Consider the following 18,591-nt stretch of genomic DNA (forward strand, 5'->3'; position numbering starts at 1 on the left):
GGGGATGAAACTTCTAAGGTCAAACTATCCATGACAGCAAAAGTTACAAGACATTGACATGACCTGAAGAAAATGTCACACAGAAAATATTGCCCATGACGGGTTCCAAGGTACCAAGCTATGGAGAGACTCGTCAAGATGGGCTTATACGAGTGGCATGTATACAGAATAAAGACAGGAAGAGAGAAAAGTAACTTCTAATGTATCTTGTTCAAATGTTCCTACAAATGCCTCTGTCACTGCCACGTGTATAAACCTTCTTCCTTTCCATCCCATCAAACTCTGCGGCATCACTGGACCCCAGCTTATGTGGTGACAGCAGCCAGGTGTGCAGAGAGACCAGTGACTGATTGCAGCTCTTCTAGCAAACACTCCATGTGCCAAGCCACTGATGCAGTAGTAATTAGATTACCCACCTGAGTGCTAAACAGAGCAGGAAAGAGTAAGTTTGCCAGGCTCTCTGTTGGAAGGGAAGAAACAGTATTCAGTCTGAGCACCTGAGGGAGATGTGCAGAGGTGGAGGGAGGGAACATTCTAGGGAAAACTCCCTTGCTTAACACAAATCTCACTCCAAACAGGTAGGTCCACATTTGCCACAGTGTTAATATTGTGAATCTTCAAGGATGACTCCAGACAGGTGCATGGGGTAGTGTGCCAATTGGTCTCACTTTCACACAAGCACTTGGTCTACATCCCAGAGAGATGCTTTACAGGGGTGATTTCAGGGTGAACTTGCTTTCCAGCTTAGCAAATGGCAACAAAACCTCCTTCACCACTTGAGTGCTGAAGCAAGCACACTTTATTATCCAGCAACAAGAGAGGCAAATGGTGCTTTACAAGTCTGAAAGGCAGATTCCTGTCCTGAAGACAGGACAGTCCCAGACATCACAGAGCAAGGAATGACAAACAGTTAAATGAGGGAGGGGTGAAGGGAAAACAAAGGTTGTGACCAGTAATGATGATGTGATTTATATTTCATGCTGACTACATGACCACATTTATACCTCCTTCATTCTGCTTCTTCTTACTTTGGAAGGAGAGCACAGAAGAACTGCAAGGAGGAGAGTGACTGACTGTCAGGCAGGCAGTTCTGGTAAAAGCAAGTGATATTTAAATGGCACAGAGGAGAGAGGGGGCAAAACAGATGAAGGAAGGAGCAAGGTGAGAGGCATGGAAGAGAGGGTAAGATGTCTGCTATCTCCTCTAATAAGCAATGATTAGTGTAAGCTGAATCAGAGGTGGCTTTTGTTTCACGTAGGGTGGACTCCCCTACTGAGTATTCTCAGGAGGCTAAGGGAAGGCGGGGCTGCTTTTAGCTAAACAGCAAACTGGTTTAGCCACACATGACAAACAAAGCACATGAAGGTTTATTTCTGACACATCAACAGCCTCCCAGTACTCACCACTCTCACTATCAGTAAATTGGCCACATTACAAATGCCTGGGTGACAATTAAGCATGGGCAATAAAAGGGAATCTGCAACTAAATCAAGCTGAAACACAGTGGAGGTGCCTGGACAGAGGGGCTACGTCTACACGTGCACCCAACTTCGAAATAGCTTATTTCGATGTTGCGACATCGAAATAGGCTATTTCGATGAATAACGTCTACACGTCCTCCAGGGCTGGCAACGTCGATGTTCAACTTCGACGTTGCTCAGCCCAACATCGAAATAGGCACAGCGAGGGAACGTCTACACGCCAAAGTAGCACACATCGAAATAAGGGAGCCAGGCACAGCTGCAGACAGGGTCACGGGGCGGACTCAACAGCAAGTCGCTCCCTTAAAGGGCCCCTCCCAGACACACTTTCATTAAACAGTGCAAGATACACAGAGCCAACAACTAGTTGCAGACCCTGTATATGCAGCACGGACCCCCAGCTGCAGCAGCAGCAGCCAGAAGCCCTGGGCTAAGGGCTGCTGCCCACGGTGACCACAGAGCCCCACAAGGGCTGGAGAGAGAGTATCTCTCAACCCCCCAGCTGATGGCCGCCATGGAGGACCCCGCTATTTCGATGTTGCGGGACGCGGATCGTCTACACGTCCCTACTTCGATGTTGAACGTCGAAGTAGGGCGCTATTCCCATCCCCTCATGGGGTTAGCGACTTCGACGTCTCGCCGCCTAACGTCGATTTCAACTTCGAAATAGCACCCAACACGTGTAGACGTGACGGGCGCTATTTCGAAGTTACTGCCGCTACTTCGAAGTAGCGTGCACGTGTAGACGCAGCTCGGGTAACCAGCCTGACTGGCAACAATCACTAAAAAGGGGGAAAATGCTCACCTAAGTCACAGGTTTGAATCCAACTGCAAAAATAGGTTTGGCTGCTTAAGTTGTGTAGATGAAAAGAGGTGGGAGGGGAAAGGATCTCAGTCATATCCATGGAGGCCAATGAGAACTTCCTAAGAAGACCTCATCATTACTTCTTTAACTGTCTTCCCTGTTGTGAGTCTCAGCAGAGAGATCAGGGACTGAATGGAGGCTAGATTTCCATTTCATTACTGAAGAATGGGGTAGTTCCCCATTCTTTGGACAGGATGCGTGAAATCTAGTTGGTCACTGACCATTGTGCACCCAAGTCTACAGGCCTTCAGTCTCTGGAGCTGTCAATTCAGCACACTACTAAATTCACCTAAGGCAAAAAACACAAAGAGCAAAGTGCAGAGGAAGACGGCAAGGCCTGATCCCATGTCCCTGACACCAGGTAACAGAATTTAAGTTGCAGATTACTTGCTCCCACTGCCTTGTTATTAGGCCCATAATGTTCTGACCTTCGTACAAAAGTTTTGTTCTGGGATTTATTCGGAATCTGGCAATTTTGTCACTGACAGTTCTAACTGAGCAGAGGGACAAGAGAGTTCTGCTAACATGAACCAGCCCCCCATGAGATACGGTGCTGGAGTTCAGGATGGTTTGATTATGACAAAGCCATTACTATATGAATGAGTCACATGCATGGAGAAAGCAACCCTGCATCCCTCTCCTTTACTCCCCAACCCTTCACAAACTAAGGGGATTCAGCAGATCAAAGCAGCAGTCCCTGGGTTATAAATCACATGGAAAAAGTCCTCTGATAAAATAAAAAAAAAATGCTGCCAATTACTGTGAAACGAGCGACAGCCCACTTCCTCAGGCAACAGAACAAGCATGTCACACCTACTAGCACATTTGTTCAAGTCAGAGTGTGTTCTGTTTCTATCAAAGCACACTTATGGAGTTGAGAGAAGAGGTACAAAAGGACCGGCAAACACAGACTGCTATGTTTTCCTGCCGATTAAGTAGAAAACTTGTTTTAACAGCTTGGATCGATATTACAACCTATAATTTAATAAATAAATAAGCAAACCCCGATCTGCTTGACAGCCAACAGACAGACTTAACAACCACTCCACCAGACTGTTGTGTGGAAAGGTGCTTTATACTCTGTTGTTTGTACTAGCCAGGCTGCTAGCTATTGATCTGCTACAAACAAGGAGCTTCCATTAATGCATATATAAAGCAGCCTGGTGATTCCTCCAGAAAACATTTGCCTTAACCTTGTTACCCATCTACATGAGGCACAGAGTAACTAGCAACTCTCTCTGTGATACAGTTTCATCCTGCTCCTGCCCCCTACACTCCCTTTAGCTGGATCTGACTTCGCTACAGAGAGTGATATGACGATCTCACTACAGGAATACGGGACACATCATGGTTCCCTGACCAAGATTACAGACCACAATTGTTTCCCAAGGGAACGTCTCAAGTTACTGGGGCCTGAAATCAACACATTAAGGTCCAGAGGTCCAGGGTTAAAGTAAAAACCTAATTTACGCATACCCTACAGCTCATGCCGGTAAAACTCATGTTGCTCAGGGGTGTGAATAAACCACACTCCTGAATGACATCTGTTACACTGATCTCAGAACCAGCACTAAGTCAATGACAGAGCTTCTCCTACCGACGTAGCTACCACCTCCCACACAGAAGGCATTTTTATGTCGAGAGGACAACTCTTTGTTGGCATTGTATGTCATTATTGAACAAATTCAGGTAGGCTGAGGTGTCGAGAGTCCACAGATCTGATTGACCAGGCTTATTGCACTGACAGTGTCTCCTAAGTGTCTCTTAGTATCTTGACCAACACACAAAAAAGGCTGGTATTTGAATGTTATACAGTGGTGTCATAAAAGCTAAGCTTCACACATTCAGCTAAAGGGAGTGTATGGGAACAAGATGAAACTCCTCGTGTTGGTTTCTTAAAGTTTATGAAACCACTCATATATGAAAGTTGGGTTGTAAGTAAAAGAGACAACTGATTGACCAGAATTGCTCCATCTTTAAAGAGCAGCTGTCCCAAGTGGGGGCAAATCTGAACCCCCATTTCTAGAACTTCAGACATTTCTTTGACTCACCCGCACACTCTCACTATTTGCAGTTTTGGTACATTTCAGTATCCAAGATACATGGAGCTATGCCTACCTTGCTCAAAGAACTGGAAGGGACCTTGAGAGGTCACTGAGGCCAGCCCCCCGCCCTCATGGCAGGACCTATCACCATCACAGGCAGTATTTTTTTTTTTAAATCTGTTTGCCCCAGATCCCTAAACAGCCTCTTCAAGCATTGAATGCACAACCATAGGTTTAGGAGGCCAATGCTCAAACAGCTGGGCTATCCCCACTTTGTTAAAGGCTTACAGATTAGGAAAACACTAGTACTAGATCAAAACTGAATATGTGTTTTCACAGCCCAAATTGTCAAATTATTCAAATTTTTCTAACCAACTTCTACACTAGAATGTATCATTATTTTCATTCAACCCAAAGTGGGAAGTTCAACAGCAGCAGTCCATTCCAGGGAGGTACCGAAAGTTCGAGTTGTGGAACTGAATTAGATTATAATTAATCTAAATGAGGACTATGGTTTTACCGAGACTTGTTCAGTGTTGATCAAATCAGAAGACCCCGTTACTTGCAAGGCGCACGCTAGCAAGTTACACCTCACATCTACTGGTTACTGAGGACTAGACAAAGCAGCTACTGAGAGATGCATTTTAATGGCCTATCCCTGACACTTAATCCATCCCATAGTGTCACTGAGACATGCTGCACTCAATCTATCCCAATGCAATCATCCCAGCAAGAGCATGTGTGCTATTTATCAAAATGAAATGAGAAAACAGTTCACCGTGGCCAAATTTTGCTTTCATGTGCACTGTGTAAATTTGTAGTAACACCGTTGATTAGTCTCCAGTATGAAAAGGACACTGTAGCCATCACTCACCCTGGTTCAAGATCAGAATTTATTTGATGAGCATCTTCCAAAATAACAAAAGCAGACACCTGTGTTTAAAACAACAAAACTTCTGAATTCAGTAGTTCCTAACACTTCACTGAATGACAACTAAGCTTACTGAGTGTATAAAGGAAAGCTATTTTTTCTCGCCAACCACCCTGCTAAATCCAGATTGCAAGACATGTATCTCACACTCCCATTACAATACTAGCACTTCATTTTGTATCAGACACACCAGTGTAGTGAGAAACATGTTTAACAGATGCAGAATAAGAGCCAAGTGCATCTAACCTCGCTTTGTAGCAGAAATGAGGTGATCAGTGACAACAAAAGGCATCTCGAGTCTCAGTACTTGGCACAGATTTTTACACATGGCACACTTACCTTGTGCAGATCCCAGATGGACTCTTCCTGCCTTGAAACAGCCAGTGTGACTTACCTTCCCAGTTCCTTTTCAGACACACATCTTCCCTGGAGCATTTCCAGTTCATTAGCCAGGGCACATACATGCACCCACTGGCATTTGGAAACTGGTCACTGCATCTCAGTCACCATCACTCAGATCAAGCTACTCTCTAACTGTCCCACATGGCCTTCCAGCTGCCAGCTCCACAGCAGCAACAAATGCCCAATTACAGACTGGGGAACCTAGCTTGTTGACACTTCAGAGCCTGCCTGAATTCATTAGCAACAGTGTAACAAGGGCACAGCCACTCTCTGGAGCTGCGAAGCCCATTAGGAACAAGGAAGAACATGGTGTCGATAATCCCTTTAGAGATCTCCAAGGCACTTACTGAAAAGCTCCTTAACAGATTCCAAGGTAGTGTCTCCTCTGTGCTACTAGCGTTATAGCGTGGTTTGCTTAGCAAGTTGAAGCTGGCCAACAGAGCAGTGTCCAAGTCGGGGGCTAGTGACCATATGTGACAAACAAGGAGCTACACAGAAGCAGTGAAAGACAATTATGGAGAGACAAGTGAGCCTGGCAAGGACATAGCGATGGTGCCTGTTACACAGCCAGAGCTCAGAGCTCACCTTGCCCATTGGCCCAGACAATGCTGGGAATCTCTTTCCAAACAGAACACTGGCAGACACACAGGGCCAAAAGTTGCTCTGATGGAGTCATGGAAGGCAGCTTCAGAGCCCATCAGAAGAACATGCTCCTCTTGCTGTTAGCCTCTTTGACGAGAATTTCAGTCCCAGAGGTTTGGTCAGACAGTTCAAGTGGGCAAAGGTAGAAATATCACTGGTAAGGCTAGTTAGAGGCAATCAGCCTGGCCTTTGAAACTCCATTAAAAATATACTGCAAGTGTTCGCATTTAAACCATCATCACGATTCAATAATGGTCCAAAGTATTCGAGTGCACAATGCTATGCTAACGGCAGTATTCACTCTAAATGAATGAGTACTACAGTAAATACAGCACAATGCCATTCATTTTTAGTCCTCTGTTCTGATGATTACAATAAAATATTATATTTTGTAAAATAAAGAAAATTGGAAGTCAGACTCCTGAACCAAGCTGCTTCCTTTAGATGCCAGCAGAGATTATTGAAGGATGGAAAATTATACACAGGTCATTTTTTTTTTCAAATCCATTATGAATCAGAGGACTTAGGGCAGATCTGTTGAGAGGAAAACCTCAATAGCTTGGGGTAAGGGATTTCAACAATTACATTGTTCTTCCACATTTAATCTCTCATCCAGTTTTAACCAATCACTTACGTAACCAAAACCCAAATCTCTACTTTTGTAGAAAGCCAGCTCTTCAAAAATCATTGCTGTTCACAGAGTGGAGTGATCAGCAGTTTCATTTGGGGTGTATGACTTAGTCCCAGGGATTTAGATGAAAACAAACCTACAATAAGTCTCTTGACTGCAAAGCTATATGAACCAAAGCGTGCCAAGCGTTGGACAAGTGCAATTATTACCCAACATGTAATTACACTTGATTTCTGTAAACTCAGACATTCAGTGCTCATTACCATTATATCCCACTGTAAAAATGAAAACAGGAAGTTCACATTCAACAAGGATTACATTAAACCGAGATCAAAGAGAAAAATAACCTTTTGGATCTTCAAAGAATCTGGCTGCCTGAGTTTCTTTCTATGAAGCAGATGATTTGGCTTTGCTACTGGGAAAGTTGGATTCAGAAAATACCCACCCAAATTGGTTTTTATGCCCCTGCAACACAAGCCTCCCATCTCTCTATGTCCCACACAGGAAAAGATGTCACTCACGGTCATTGCACTGGCTCCCAGAGTATGAAGTCATAGAACAGTCGCAAGTAAAGCCTTCCCATTGCTGATTACAGATGCCCTGATTTGCACAGGAATCTTCTTGGCAGGTGGTGCTTGGGCCTGGAAATGGGACAAGGGGGAAATCATGAGACAAAGCCAGGAGGAAAGATTAATTGATAGCTCTAGTTCATCATCCTCATCATGCAGTAGAGAAAAATGTAACCCAAACACTTTTCCCATTCTTGGACATGCAACAGAAATTCAAGGTAAAGAGAACACACAAAGAACTGCACAATCAGCAACAAACAGCAACCGGTGACACAGAGCAGAAAGGAGCAGTAAACAAAAGCATATTCCCTCTTACACAGGCTCAGCAGAAATGCAGTCTGGAGAGTATTCAGCCAATGAGGCAGAGAGCCATCGTGTTTATCCTGGTCTTTTCTCTATCTGACTCACTGGCTGTGAGGCTGTCAACTGGGCAGCGTGGGCTGAAGGTTACCCTCCTCCTTTGTTACAAAGATGCAGGCTATAGGGAGCACTAGGCCAGCAGCCAATGCTTCAGTTTGGTCCAAGCCACTTGGCTATTGAGATCAAGCAGAAATTTTGGAACTTGGAACTTGAACTCACATCTGTATGTTCCTGTGTATTCACATTAAGAGTTACTACCCACACTGTCCCATTCTAGAAAATTACATCGAGCCATCAGGGAACCTACCAATAAGATCTTCAGATGGGCCCCTCTGGCTGAATGGTTTACACTTCATTATCAACAGTCGCCTGCTCTTCCTTGCACGCTGCATTTGCCAACCTAAACATGCTTTCATTGCTGGGATGTTCTGGTGGATAGTCTAACAATGCAAAGGTGCTCAGAGACACTCTGCTAGCTTGACACATGTAAGATCAGCAAAGAATGATTACCAGGTAAAAGTTGCACAGCTCCAACCAGTCTAACCAGGAGGCGGGAGCTGTATGCTTTATAACCTGACAGAAGCTGCTTGTACACAGTAATTATTAGACACGCTCATACATGTAAACACACACAGTGGGTCTCTCAGAGCACTGAATGGATGGCTGCATGTTATACTTAGCCTGTAGTGTTCTGGAAAAGAGAAAAACAAAAAAAGGTGTGGAGGTGGGCAGATGAAGAACTAGCTAGGCTGAGCAAGGTCCACTTAGTGTCACTATGCTAACCCAGAGAATCATGGAACAACAGCTAAACAAATCAGACAGTTTGTTCCTCTTTTTGAACATTCCATTGTTTTTTAGAAACAGCACTTAATGTTAGTCTCAAAACCTCCCAGTTGGCTAGGTCAGTATCACGCCCCCCCCGCATTTTTGACCACAGGGTAGTGGAAGCACAGAGAGATTGAGGCCAGTATTTTCAAATACACTGACCTTGAGTTAGGTACCTAAATCTCTATGTAAATACTTCAACTGTTGTCAAAGTATCCTGTGGCTGTTCAGCACCTCTAAAATGCAGGTCATGTATTTAGGTACCTAAATATGAATTATGGTGCTCACCGTCAGATTCCTCCTTCTTCACTCTCCCAAAATGGAAAAGTTTTACCTCAGTATTTTGCCGTGTGCCACACACCAAATGAATGGCCTATGCAGGAACAGAACTTTGAAACTGTGATCCTCAGTCCATCCTGTAACATACTCACTACCATGGAAACAGAATGGATCAAACTGACCTCGAAGGCCCTTTGAATCTCTGGGTCTTATCATGCTTGCCTCCCACTCCAGGATTCCTCTCCCTTAGGCTCTCCTAATCACTTCACTTCTGAGTTGTCACAGGCAGAACGATCCCTTCTTGCTGCTTTTGCAGCAGCTGTGCCCTCCCTGAATGAACTGGGGTCACTGGGCAAATTTAAGAGTCAGGCATTCTAACTGAATGCCTGGGACAAATCTAAGGCCTTTCTGGCTGCCCCTCTAGCAGACATCCCATTTTTGACTTGCCTGTTGGTCAAGTGCTAGCAGCTGCTTACTGTTCTGACTGACTGATGTGGGCAGCAGCAGGTAGAGAATATAACTGGCTATTAGTGCAGTAGAAAAATGGTGAGCTTTCTTCACAGTCCAAACAGCTCTGCAAAAAAAAGCCTCAAGAAAATATAGAAGCAGTTTGCTTGCAAATATCTCCATGTCTGACAAACTGCCCCAGTTGGAATTCAGTTATGGAATGGGGTACCACCACCAATAGATCGGGGGCAAGGGGTTTGGAAGAAGGGGTTTTTTTTCGCTCTTCCATCCCTGCACATACGCTGCTGCTTTTACCTACACCTGCGTACATCCTGATGAATTCAAATGGAGTGCCTCTAGATTTTTAGCAATATAGATGCAGGACAAATTTGACCTTATGTATGTGAGTGTTCAGAATGAGAGAGTGCAACACAAACACACCATCAAGCCTTCACACACACACACATGGCTGCACAGATGGTCTGATGCCCACTTCAGACATGCCCTAACAGAGAGGAGGGGATATTAGATTAACAACCCAAAATAACTTCTTGGCTGTCACTTTTACCTATGCTTTTCTGGGTAAGCACAGGAGGAGGCAAAGGGGTGAGGCATCAAAAAAGCTACCCTTCCTTTGCACTGCAGCGTGCAGAAAAACAGTCTCCATCCGACACCCGCATTCCACCCTTAGCCTAGCCCCAATCTCTGTGAAAATGTGGTGCTCCCACAGCTGTTTACAGACAAGTTAAGAAATCCTGTTAATATTCCCATAATACCACGCTGCACCTATTTAGAACACCTTTTCCCCTGCAGCTGTTTCTAATTATCTTTTATTTGTTGTTTTTCTCACCACTTTCTATACTTTCCCAAAAAACTTTATTTCAGATAAATGCATTTTCCAGCAGAGATCATCCAGTGCAGACACCTACTGTTGGGACGCCTCAGAGACCAGGGGCCAGAACCCTTTAGAGGAAGAGACTGAGTCAGGAGTATCAGTAATAATTCAGCAATCTAAGCCATGCCCAGAGTGGTACCACAAGGAGCTGTCGCTGGGGACACTGGGAGAGCTGAAGGACATAGTAACTATGTCTTCCTGGGTATGGCTATACTACACAGCTTTTAGTAACACTGCTGCATTGATGCAGCCATGGCATTGAAAGTTAGGCAGTACAAACACTGTTGGCACTTTTATGGGCAAAATCGTCCACCTGGCATATGCTTTGCTGGCAGGAGAGCATTCCTGCTGACAAAGTATTATTTAAACTAGTATTTGTCGCAGCAAAGCTTTTGTCATGGGGCGGGGGGGCAGAGTGTTTAAGGTCCGGAAAACAACAAAAGCTTTGTCACTCAATTGTAAGTGTAGACAAAGCCCCAGCTGTATTCTGAAGAGAACAACCACCTCTTGGATACCATGTAATGCATATGGAGCCCAAAAAGAGGTGAGGAAATAATAAAATAATGCACGATGCCAGTCTGAAGAGGAATTTTCAAAAGCTCATGATGCATCACAGGAAAAAACAAGCAAACCTTGAAACCTAATCTGCTGTATTTAGAATCGCTTGTGATAGATCATACAGCAGCAAGCTGAGGTTTTATACCTTGCTTCACTCGTTTGTGTTACGGGACTTAAGTTTGGTAACAAAATCCTTGTTTCTAGCATTCATTTGCTCCTGATGCTTACAGTCCTTGCCTGGTATCTTATAATCCTCTGTTTGTGACACCAGAGCCTCATCCAGAGCAACTGATTGGGAAGTCACAGTGGATTAGTACTAGGACAGAGAGTAACAGGAGCATGGGGGATTATAAACTAAAAAATCCTTGCCGGTCAGTAATAATGGATGGGGATGGGTGGCAGAGACGCAGAATTTATATACACAGAGCGACAGATCTGGTTCTAAATACAATATTGCCACAGATCTCCACATGGTGTCAAAAGCTCCAGTTTTAATGTAATTTCTTTGGAGACAATTAAAATGTACAAGAGATAGAGTTAAAATAAAGTTTTAGATCTAGTGTAGGAACCTGTAAACCATACAAATAATTGTATCTGTTAGGATATGGCTACACTACACAGCATTTAGCAACAAGACTGTGTTAACATAGCCCTTTCGCTAAAAGTCAATGCGTGTGAAATGCTATTTGTTGGCATTTGTACTGACAAAATACTTCCTCTCTCCTCCACATGAACAGCTTTTGCTTTGTCAGCAGAAGTGAAGCAGTGTTCACTCTTCCGCTTGCTGCAGCAAAACTTTTATTGTTTGGGGAGGGGGATTTTTAAGCATCAATGAATGACAAAAGTTTTGTCAAACAGTTGCAAATGTAAATGTAGCATCAGATGTAGAGCCAGACAAGGTGAGACCACTTCCATTGGTGAGAGAGAGTCTCCAAGTCTAACAAGGGAACTCCCAGAATCACACAGAAGTGAAAACTGAAACAAATTGTTTAGTGTAAGTAGGTAGCACACATTGTAAAGAATCATTCACGGTACTCTGGCCTAATAACACCACTGCATTCATACGATAAATAGAGGGCAGTTACTGAGTTACAAGATTGTTGTAATGAGCCATAAACCTACCGTGTATATTCAGTCTAAGATTTTCCTATCTGCCAGCTCAATGAATTTAAGCTCTCAGGCTCCTCTCCTGAAAGCGTTGTGCAGGTGTCCTTTGAGGATGAAAACTGACAGGTCAGCTATGGAGTGACTGATCTGTGAAAGATGTTCACGCACAGGTGACCGAGTGGTTTTGGCTTTATTGCTTCTTTCTGAGTGGATTTATTCAAGATCACAGTTGTCTGGTTTTAGCCACATAATTGCTGGGGGGGCATTTAGTGAATGGGGTACAGTACTCTACTTGTTGTGATAGGCATGCATAGGATCCATGAGTTTTGAAAAGCGCATTGAGAGGTGCGTGTTGCTCATCACGGCAATGGTGGTATACCTGCAGGTTTCGTATCTGCTGTTCCGGAAGGGTGTGTTGCTGCTTTGAGTTGGTGGGTCCTGGCCTGTGGGAAACTTACTTCTGATGATGAGCTTGTAGAGGGCGGGGGTTGCCTAAAGACCAACAAAGGGGGTTGTGGAAAGATTTCTGTAAGGATTAGATTCCAATTGAGTATGGGTTCAAGCATGAGGTTCAAAGTGACAGCTAGGGAAGTGAGAGGGGGGTTTATTTCTCTCCCAAAGCAGGGTATCCCAGGTATTTAAGTGGCCCATTTCATGATGTGATCTACTTTTCTGGTGGAGCATCCTTGTTTGGTGAAGGTAGTATTAAGCTGATTACAGTATGTAGCCTGGACTTTCTCCTCAGACTATATTCATCAGTATCTAAATTCCTGGCATTAGAGAACACATTTCTTGGTGTGTTTGGGCGGCTTTCTGGATATATGAAGGTAAGTAAGGAGACCTGTGGGTTTCTTGTACATGATTGTTAGTAGGACTCCCTAGTTTAGAAGATGACTCATGTACAGGAGTTTTGCAGAGAGTGTTGAATGCCTGCCTGGTGGTGGAAAAAAAACACTGAATGCATGGCTTATTATATCACTCTGTAACCCAGTAACCCCTTTTTGCATCCAACGATTCCAGAGGTGTTAACAGGCCACTTGAATGGTCCCTTACAATACAAGTGATCCACTTATGCTAAACAATCTATTCCACTATGCATTTTGCTGTGATTCCAGAATCACAGAATTACCTTCTCAGACCCACAAACAGCTGTGCGTCTGAAGAGCCTCTCTCTTTCTCATCAACAGAAATTGGTCTGATAAAAGATATTACCTCATCTAGTCTCTCTAATAGCCTGGGACCAACACAGCTAAAACTACATACTTCATGTGTATGCCAGCGTATGCATTTTTAATTCATTACATGTGTGCATTTGCTCTGGGTTTCTCCCTGAGTTTGCACATACCCTGGCCTTCTTTGACATTTCTCTGTGGGTAATATTTACACTCGTATTTTAGGCTGGATCCTCTGGCCTTCTGAGTCCACTCAATGCTGTGTAAGGGGTGCCAAGTGAACTTCAAATAATCAGAAATGGACAATGGAGAATTTTTTCCCAAGTAGGAAAACTTTTGAACCAGCACAAAAGTGAAGGATGCAGTTTGCCACCTCCTGTTCCCACCTCTCTCTGCCCTGGAGATAGTGTAAGAGGACAAAATGCATGCTGGAGGTGTGGAATGCCAGACCAGTGACAATGGAGCCTTTATTGGGATAAGGTCCATGAAGAATCCTTAGACTAGTCCCTTGCAGCTCTAATTTACCAAGTGGCTCAGGCTCAGTGAGTTGCATCTGGCTCTGGGATGGGCCTCCTCTTCTTACAGTTGAGGATTGACTTTTATTTCTCATCAGGGATAAGGTGAGTGAATGTGTGTTTTTGTCGTCATCCTTCTCCTCCTCCTTGCATTAGAAAAGAAGAAAGTCACCTGCTGGGGGTACAAGCCCAGCACTCCTGGCCAAATTCTGCTTTGGGTACCTGTTTTCTGCCCATCTTTCTCGAAGTTTCAAACAAAGTTTTCTCAGCATCCTTGACCTAAATGTCAGTTGGTGTTTCTGCTGCATCATTTCATTGTAGGATGAAAGGCACTATGAAAATGGAAGATATTTACTATTCCTATGAGTCACCTAATGAATTCACAGTTTCTTTAAATGATGGTTGCAGGATGATAAACCTCTTACATACTTTGGTTATGCCTGACACTGACTGTGAAGCTGTACCAACTGCTCCTTACCCTGAATGTTACAGCTCCCTCCACCTACTGAAAATCCAGTTGTATCAACATGGTTGTGCTATTTTTGACTATGTTGTTTCCTTTGCACTGATGAGGTAGAACACAATCTGGATGCTCAGGAAATTGATAAGGGTGATCATTTCCACCCTCTTCTTCAACTTCACTGATATTCAGATCTTTCTCCCCTTACCTTCAAAGGTTCAGGAAGGAATGAAGGAATTACCCTTGCCAGAAGTGCCCCTCTCTCTTCCAGCTCTGATGGGTGCTTTGAGCAAAGAGAAAACCCCCTGTAATTAGTATGGAAACTAACAGATGAGTCCAACTTGCCAATGCCATAAGGAGCTAAATTACATGGCCTCCAGCCCCCAGCTCTTATTAAATAAACAATTACTAACCTGTTCCAAACTTGTTGTGTAACACTTCCTGAAAATACGTCGATTCCATTTTGGGGTGTGTGTGCACCCAGTAAATGCTTACCAGAGATTTTCCCCATCAGTGGTATCTATTTGGCTGCCACACTCACTCTCTGTTGCCCTTGGTTACTGAATGGCAGTATAAAGGGTGGAGCAACACTGGACTCCCTTCAGTTACTTCTTACCAAAGCGACACTCATAACGAGGGGAAACACAGAGGGTTGTGGATTGGACATCTCAAAGCACAACCAGTTACAGAGCAGGTTCATAACCAGTTCAAGTGATTGCACTCATCCATTCCACAAACAGTTCAATGCAGAAGTGGGATCAAAGTCTACCTGAATGAGGACCACACACTGAATCCAGGTTTCACTCCCATATGACAGAGATGGCTTGCTGTGATACAAAGGTGCACACTGAAGACCACGTTATATATGATCTCATTGAATGCACTAGTATTCTGTATGATACAAGAATATTGGCCAAGTTATAAGAGAAGTGTATATAAGAGGAGATCCTTTGAGAAGAGCCAGAGATCTACAACTGCCGCAAACAACTGTGAGAATTATCTAAACTGTATCAGCCAGTCCAAGTAGATTACTAACCTGACATCTGTAACGTAGAGTATCTCCTCATCTTTATGGGTCTCTGAGAGGAAAGAATGTAGGTATAGTGCTCGATTGATATGAAATGAGAAACCCGTTTTGTAAGAAGCTTGGGCAATGGATGCAAATAACCCTCATTTTTGTAGAAGACCACATGTAGCGAAACAGACATTGAAACAAGCACCTACTCTCCTGAAGCACTGACTGCCACCAAAAAGCCCATCGTCAGAGACAGCTGTAACAAAGAACAGATAGCTAAAGATTCAAAGAAAGGACACATGAATTTTGACAATACCAAGTTCAAGTCCAAAGATGAAAGAAGATCCTCTTCCGGAAAGTACAACTTTTTAAGACCTTTCATAAAATTCATTTACACAAGGTTGAGGGGAAAAAAAACCAGCAAGATTATCAATTGTGTGCGGAAAGCCAAAAGAGCCCCTAGATGGCTCCTGATGGAACTAATAACCAGACCAAGAACAACAAGAAGTCTTGTGGCACTTTATAGACTAACAGATATTTTGGAGCATAAGCTTTCGTGGGTCAAAGACCCGCTTCATCAGATTCACCAGACCTTGTTGTTTGAGGAAAAAAGAGATAGTAATAGTGACGATTGGACCAAATTAACCCCCTTCTGCTGGGAATGGATGGAAAATCTCTTCCACTTTACCAGGTAAGTGTGCCTTGTGGATGGTTTTCTACTATTTAAATAGCACACCTTGAGCTCCCTTTGAAAAAAAACTCTTCTTGGAAGATTAAATATGAACATCCGGAGGGACTGAAGGGTGAGGTGTAGGAGGTGATCATGATCCTTAAAGATCAGGCCTGGGTTTGGTGGGAAAGTCAATAGAGATTTGACCATGAGGGACACTGGAGCTGATAGCCAGTGTTGCTGAAGCTGTGCTGGAGCTATACGTATGACCGCAGCATAATCCCATCTGACTTTCACCAATACTTCTGTTGTTAGTGGAACTGAAGGAAATTGGTACAGTATCATGTTTGTCCAGTGCAACAAGAAGCATTCTTTAACGACTCAGGCTGTGGCACTGTTGAGAATAAAACAAGAAGCACTTTCTTATGCCCTAAATTGCAAAAAGATCTACACAGCATGTGCCCCACAGCCAGAAAATTGAGATGGCAGATGGAAAGACCACTTGTAATGACTGGTAAACAATCTGCTTAACTAATCAGCCAGATTTCTCTTCACACCCCAAAAGTGAGAGGGTCAGACAGTGACTGAATTGGCAGTGCACAAGTCTCACCACCTGGTTGCCTGTTGGCACAAGAGTAACTTGGCCCTTCTTTGCCTGTTCACATAGAACACAGCTGTTGTATTATTTATATGGGGGCTTCTTCTTTTCAGCTGGAGAATATGGAGTTAAATGGGGTTCTCTCTGGAGCATATGGAGTTAAATCCTGTATTGACTATAAACTTTGTGTCTACAGGAACCCAGGTGAACCTCCCAACCTAGGGTAGAAGCCTGTAGCTAGCGTTAAAGCTGGAGGAGAAGTGAGCACCATGCTCCTCAAATTTAAATGGTTTGTCCACCAGTCTAAAGAGACTACGATTTGTGTGAGTACTTGCACCATGTCTAGAGGGGAACTGATGGGTAAGTAAACTGAAGCTATTACATCCTAGAAGTTTCCTGAGATGGCAAGTCTAGCATGGGGGACCACAAAGTTCATGAGGGCATTTGCTCCAGAGACCTGAGGCAATTTCACACTATCACGGAGGGATGAACCTACAGATCTATAAAACAATGGTCAACATCATCTGCAATCTGAATTGCAGGGGACGGCTTTGGCTTCCATAGAATCCAAGACAACTCCAATGAACCCTGTTCTGAACTAGAGACAGAACTGACTTCTCTGCACTGATGAGCAAGCACAGCACCCACAAGTCACAGCGGACAACACCTGAGTCTTGGACTGGCATCTCACCAAACAGTTGTCAAGATATAGAAACACTTGAATTCCTGATTTTCTGAAGAATGCTGCCCGCACTGCCACATGTGGGGCTGTGAACAGACCCAATGGTAGGAATGCAAACTGGTACTTGCACTGGTAGACCACAAACCTTAGAAATTTTCTATGGGCTCTGTTTTATTACCAGAGGGCAATATGCTACTTTTAAGTAGAGGGCAGCATGCCAGTCACCAGTGAGATCTAGAGTGGGCATAATGGAAGCCAGTATGATCATGCAAAGCTACTTTTTCAGATATTGTTGTTGAGCTGTCACAGGTCCAGTATGGGCCTGAGTCCTCCTATTGCTTTTAGGATCAGGAATTAGTGAGAATAAAACATGTTCCCTTTGAGTAAGTGCAGAACCTCTTCAATAACTTTCAGCTGAAGAAAGAGATTGCAGCTTCCAAAGGAGAACTTCCTTCTGAGTAGTTGCTGAAAAGGCATAAGAAAGGGGATTGGGAAGCTGGGATAAAAAAGACCCCTCAAATCTGATAATTAAAGAAAAATCATTTAAGCAGAGAGATAGCGGGTTGGTACGAAAGTCTGGCATTATGAAAGCTGTTAAGTTTTCCTCGACAAACATCAGCAAATGTTTGCTTAGAGCTTGTGCCAGGATGACCTAGGTGAAGCTACTGAAGAAAAGTGGAGAATTCTTCTCCTATAACCTCTGTGGTTCTTATTTCCCTACGTTGGTGGCAAAACCTAAATGCAGAAGAGTGGTCTGACTGCTGAGGATAACCTTTTTCTTGACTAGTGCACTGGAGTTCTTCAAATATTGCAGTCTGTCAGACTGCTCAGAAAAGAGGGATAATGCCTCAAAAAGGCAGGTCTAGTATGGTCTTTTGCAGTGGTTCTCAAAAAGAGGTCTGTGGGGGCTCCCTGGAGTGGAGGAGCCACAAGCAGTTTTCCAGGGTTACTCCAAGCACAGCCAGCATTAGACTCATGGGCTTCGTTGCAGAAAGCCAAAGCCTCATTTCACGAAGCTGAAGTCTGGGGCCTTGAGTCCTACCACCTAGGCCCGAAGTGAAATCTTGAGCAAGGTAACTTTGCAAGGGCCCCTCTGGCATGGAGCACGAGGCAACCGCCCTGTTTGCTTCCCCCTAAAACTGGCTTTGGCTTTTATGTGCAGAAACCAGTTTGTTGTGGCACAGGTAAGCCACAGAATTTTTATAACATGTTGCGGGGAGGGGCTTCAGAAGGAAAAGGTTTGAGAACCCCTGGTCTGTTGGACCTCTTGAGGGATACCTGATGATTGGAGGTCTGGATATCTGTGTATCATAATGACCAATGCCATTGCCCTATCAGTGAACCTAGCAGCATCCAACCCTATGTGAAATGAGTGTTCAGCCAGTAATTTATTATCCTATGCTAAATCAAGAAATGCTTGTCTGGCATTCTCTGGTGATCAG

At 44.0% G+C, this 18,591-nt stretch overlaps 1 protein-coding gene across 16 annotated transcripts in view; it reads right to left on the bottom strand.

Moving 5' to 3' along the window:
* Positions 1-18,591, bottom strand: part of NRXN3 (neurexin 3) — a 1,384,038-nt gene that overhangs the window by 713,388 nt on the left and 652,059 nt on the right. For all 16 annotated transcript variants that reach the window (XM_074996672.1, XM_074996671.1, XM_074996675.1 and 13 more), the window contains one exon: positions 7,519-7,638. In XM_074996672.1, coding sequence (XP_074852773.1) covers positions 7,519-7,638 — 120 coding nt within the window. The remainder of the gene's footprint in view (positions 1-7,518; positions 7,639-18,591) is intronic.

This window comes from Carettochelys insculpta, chromosome 6 (genome assembly GCF_033958435.1).
Source record: "Carettochelys insculpta isolate YL-2023 chromosome 6, ASM3395843v1, whole genome shotgun sequence".
Classification (NCBI taxonomy): domain Eukaryota; kingdom Metazoa; phylum Chordata; order Testudines; family Carettochelyidae; genus Carettochelys; species Carettochelys insculpta.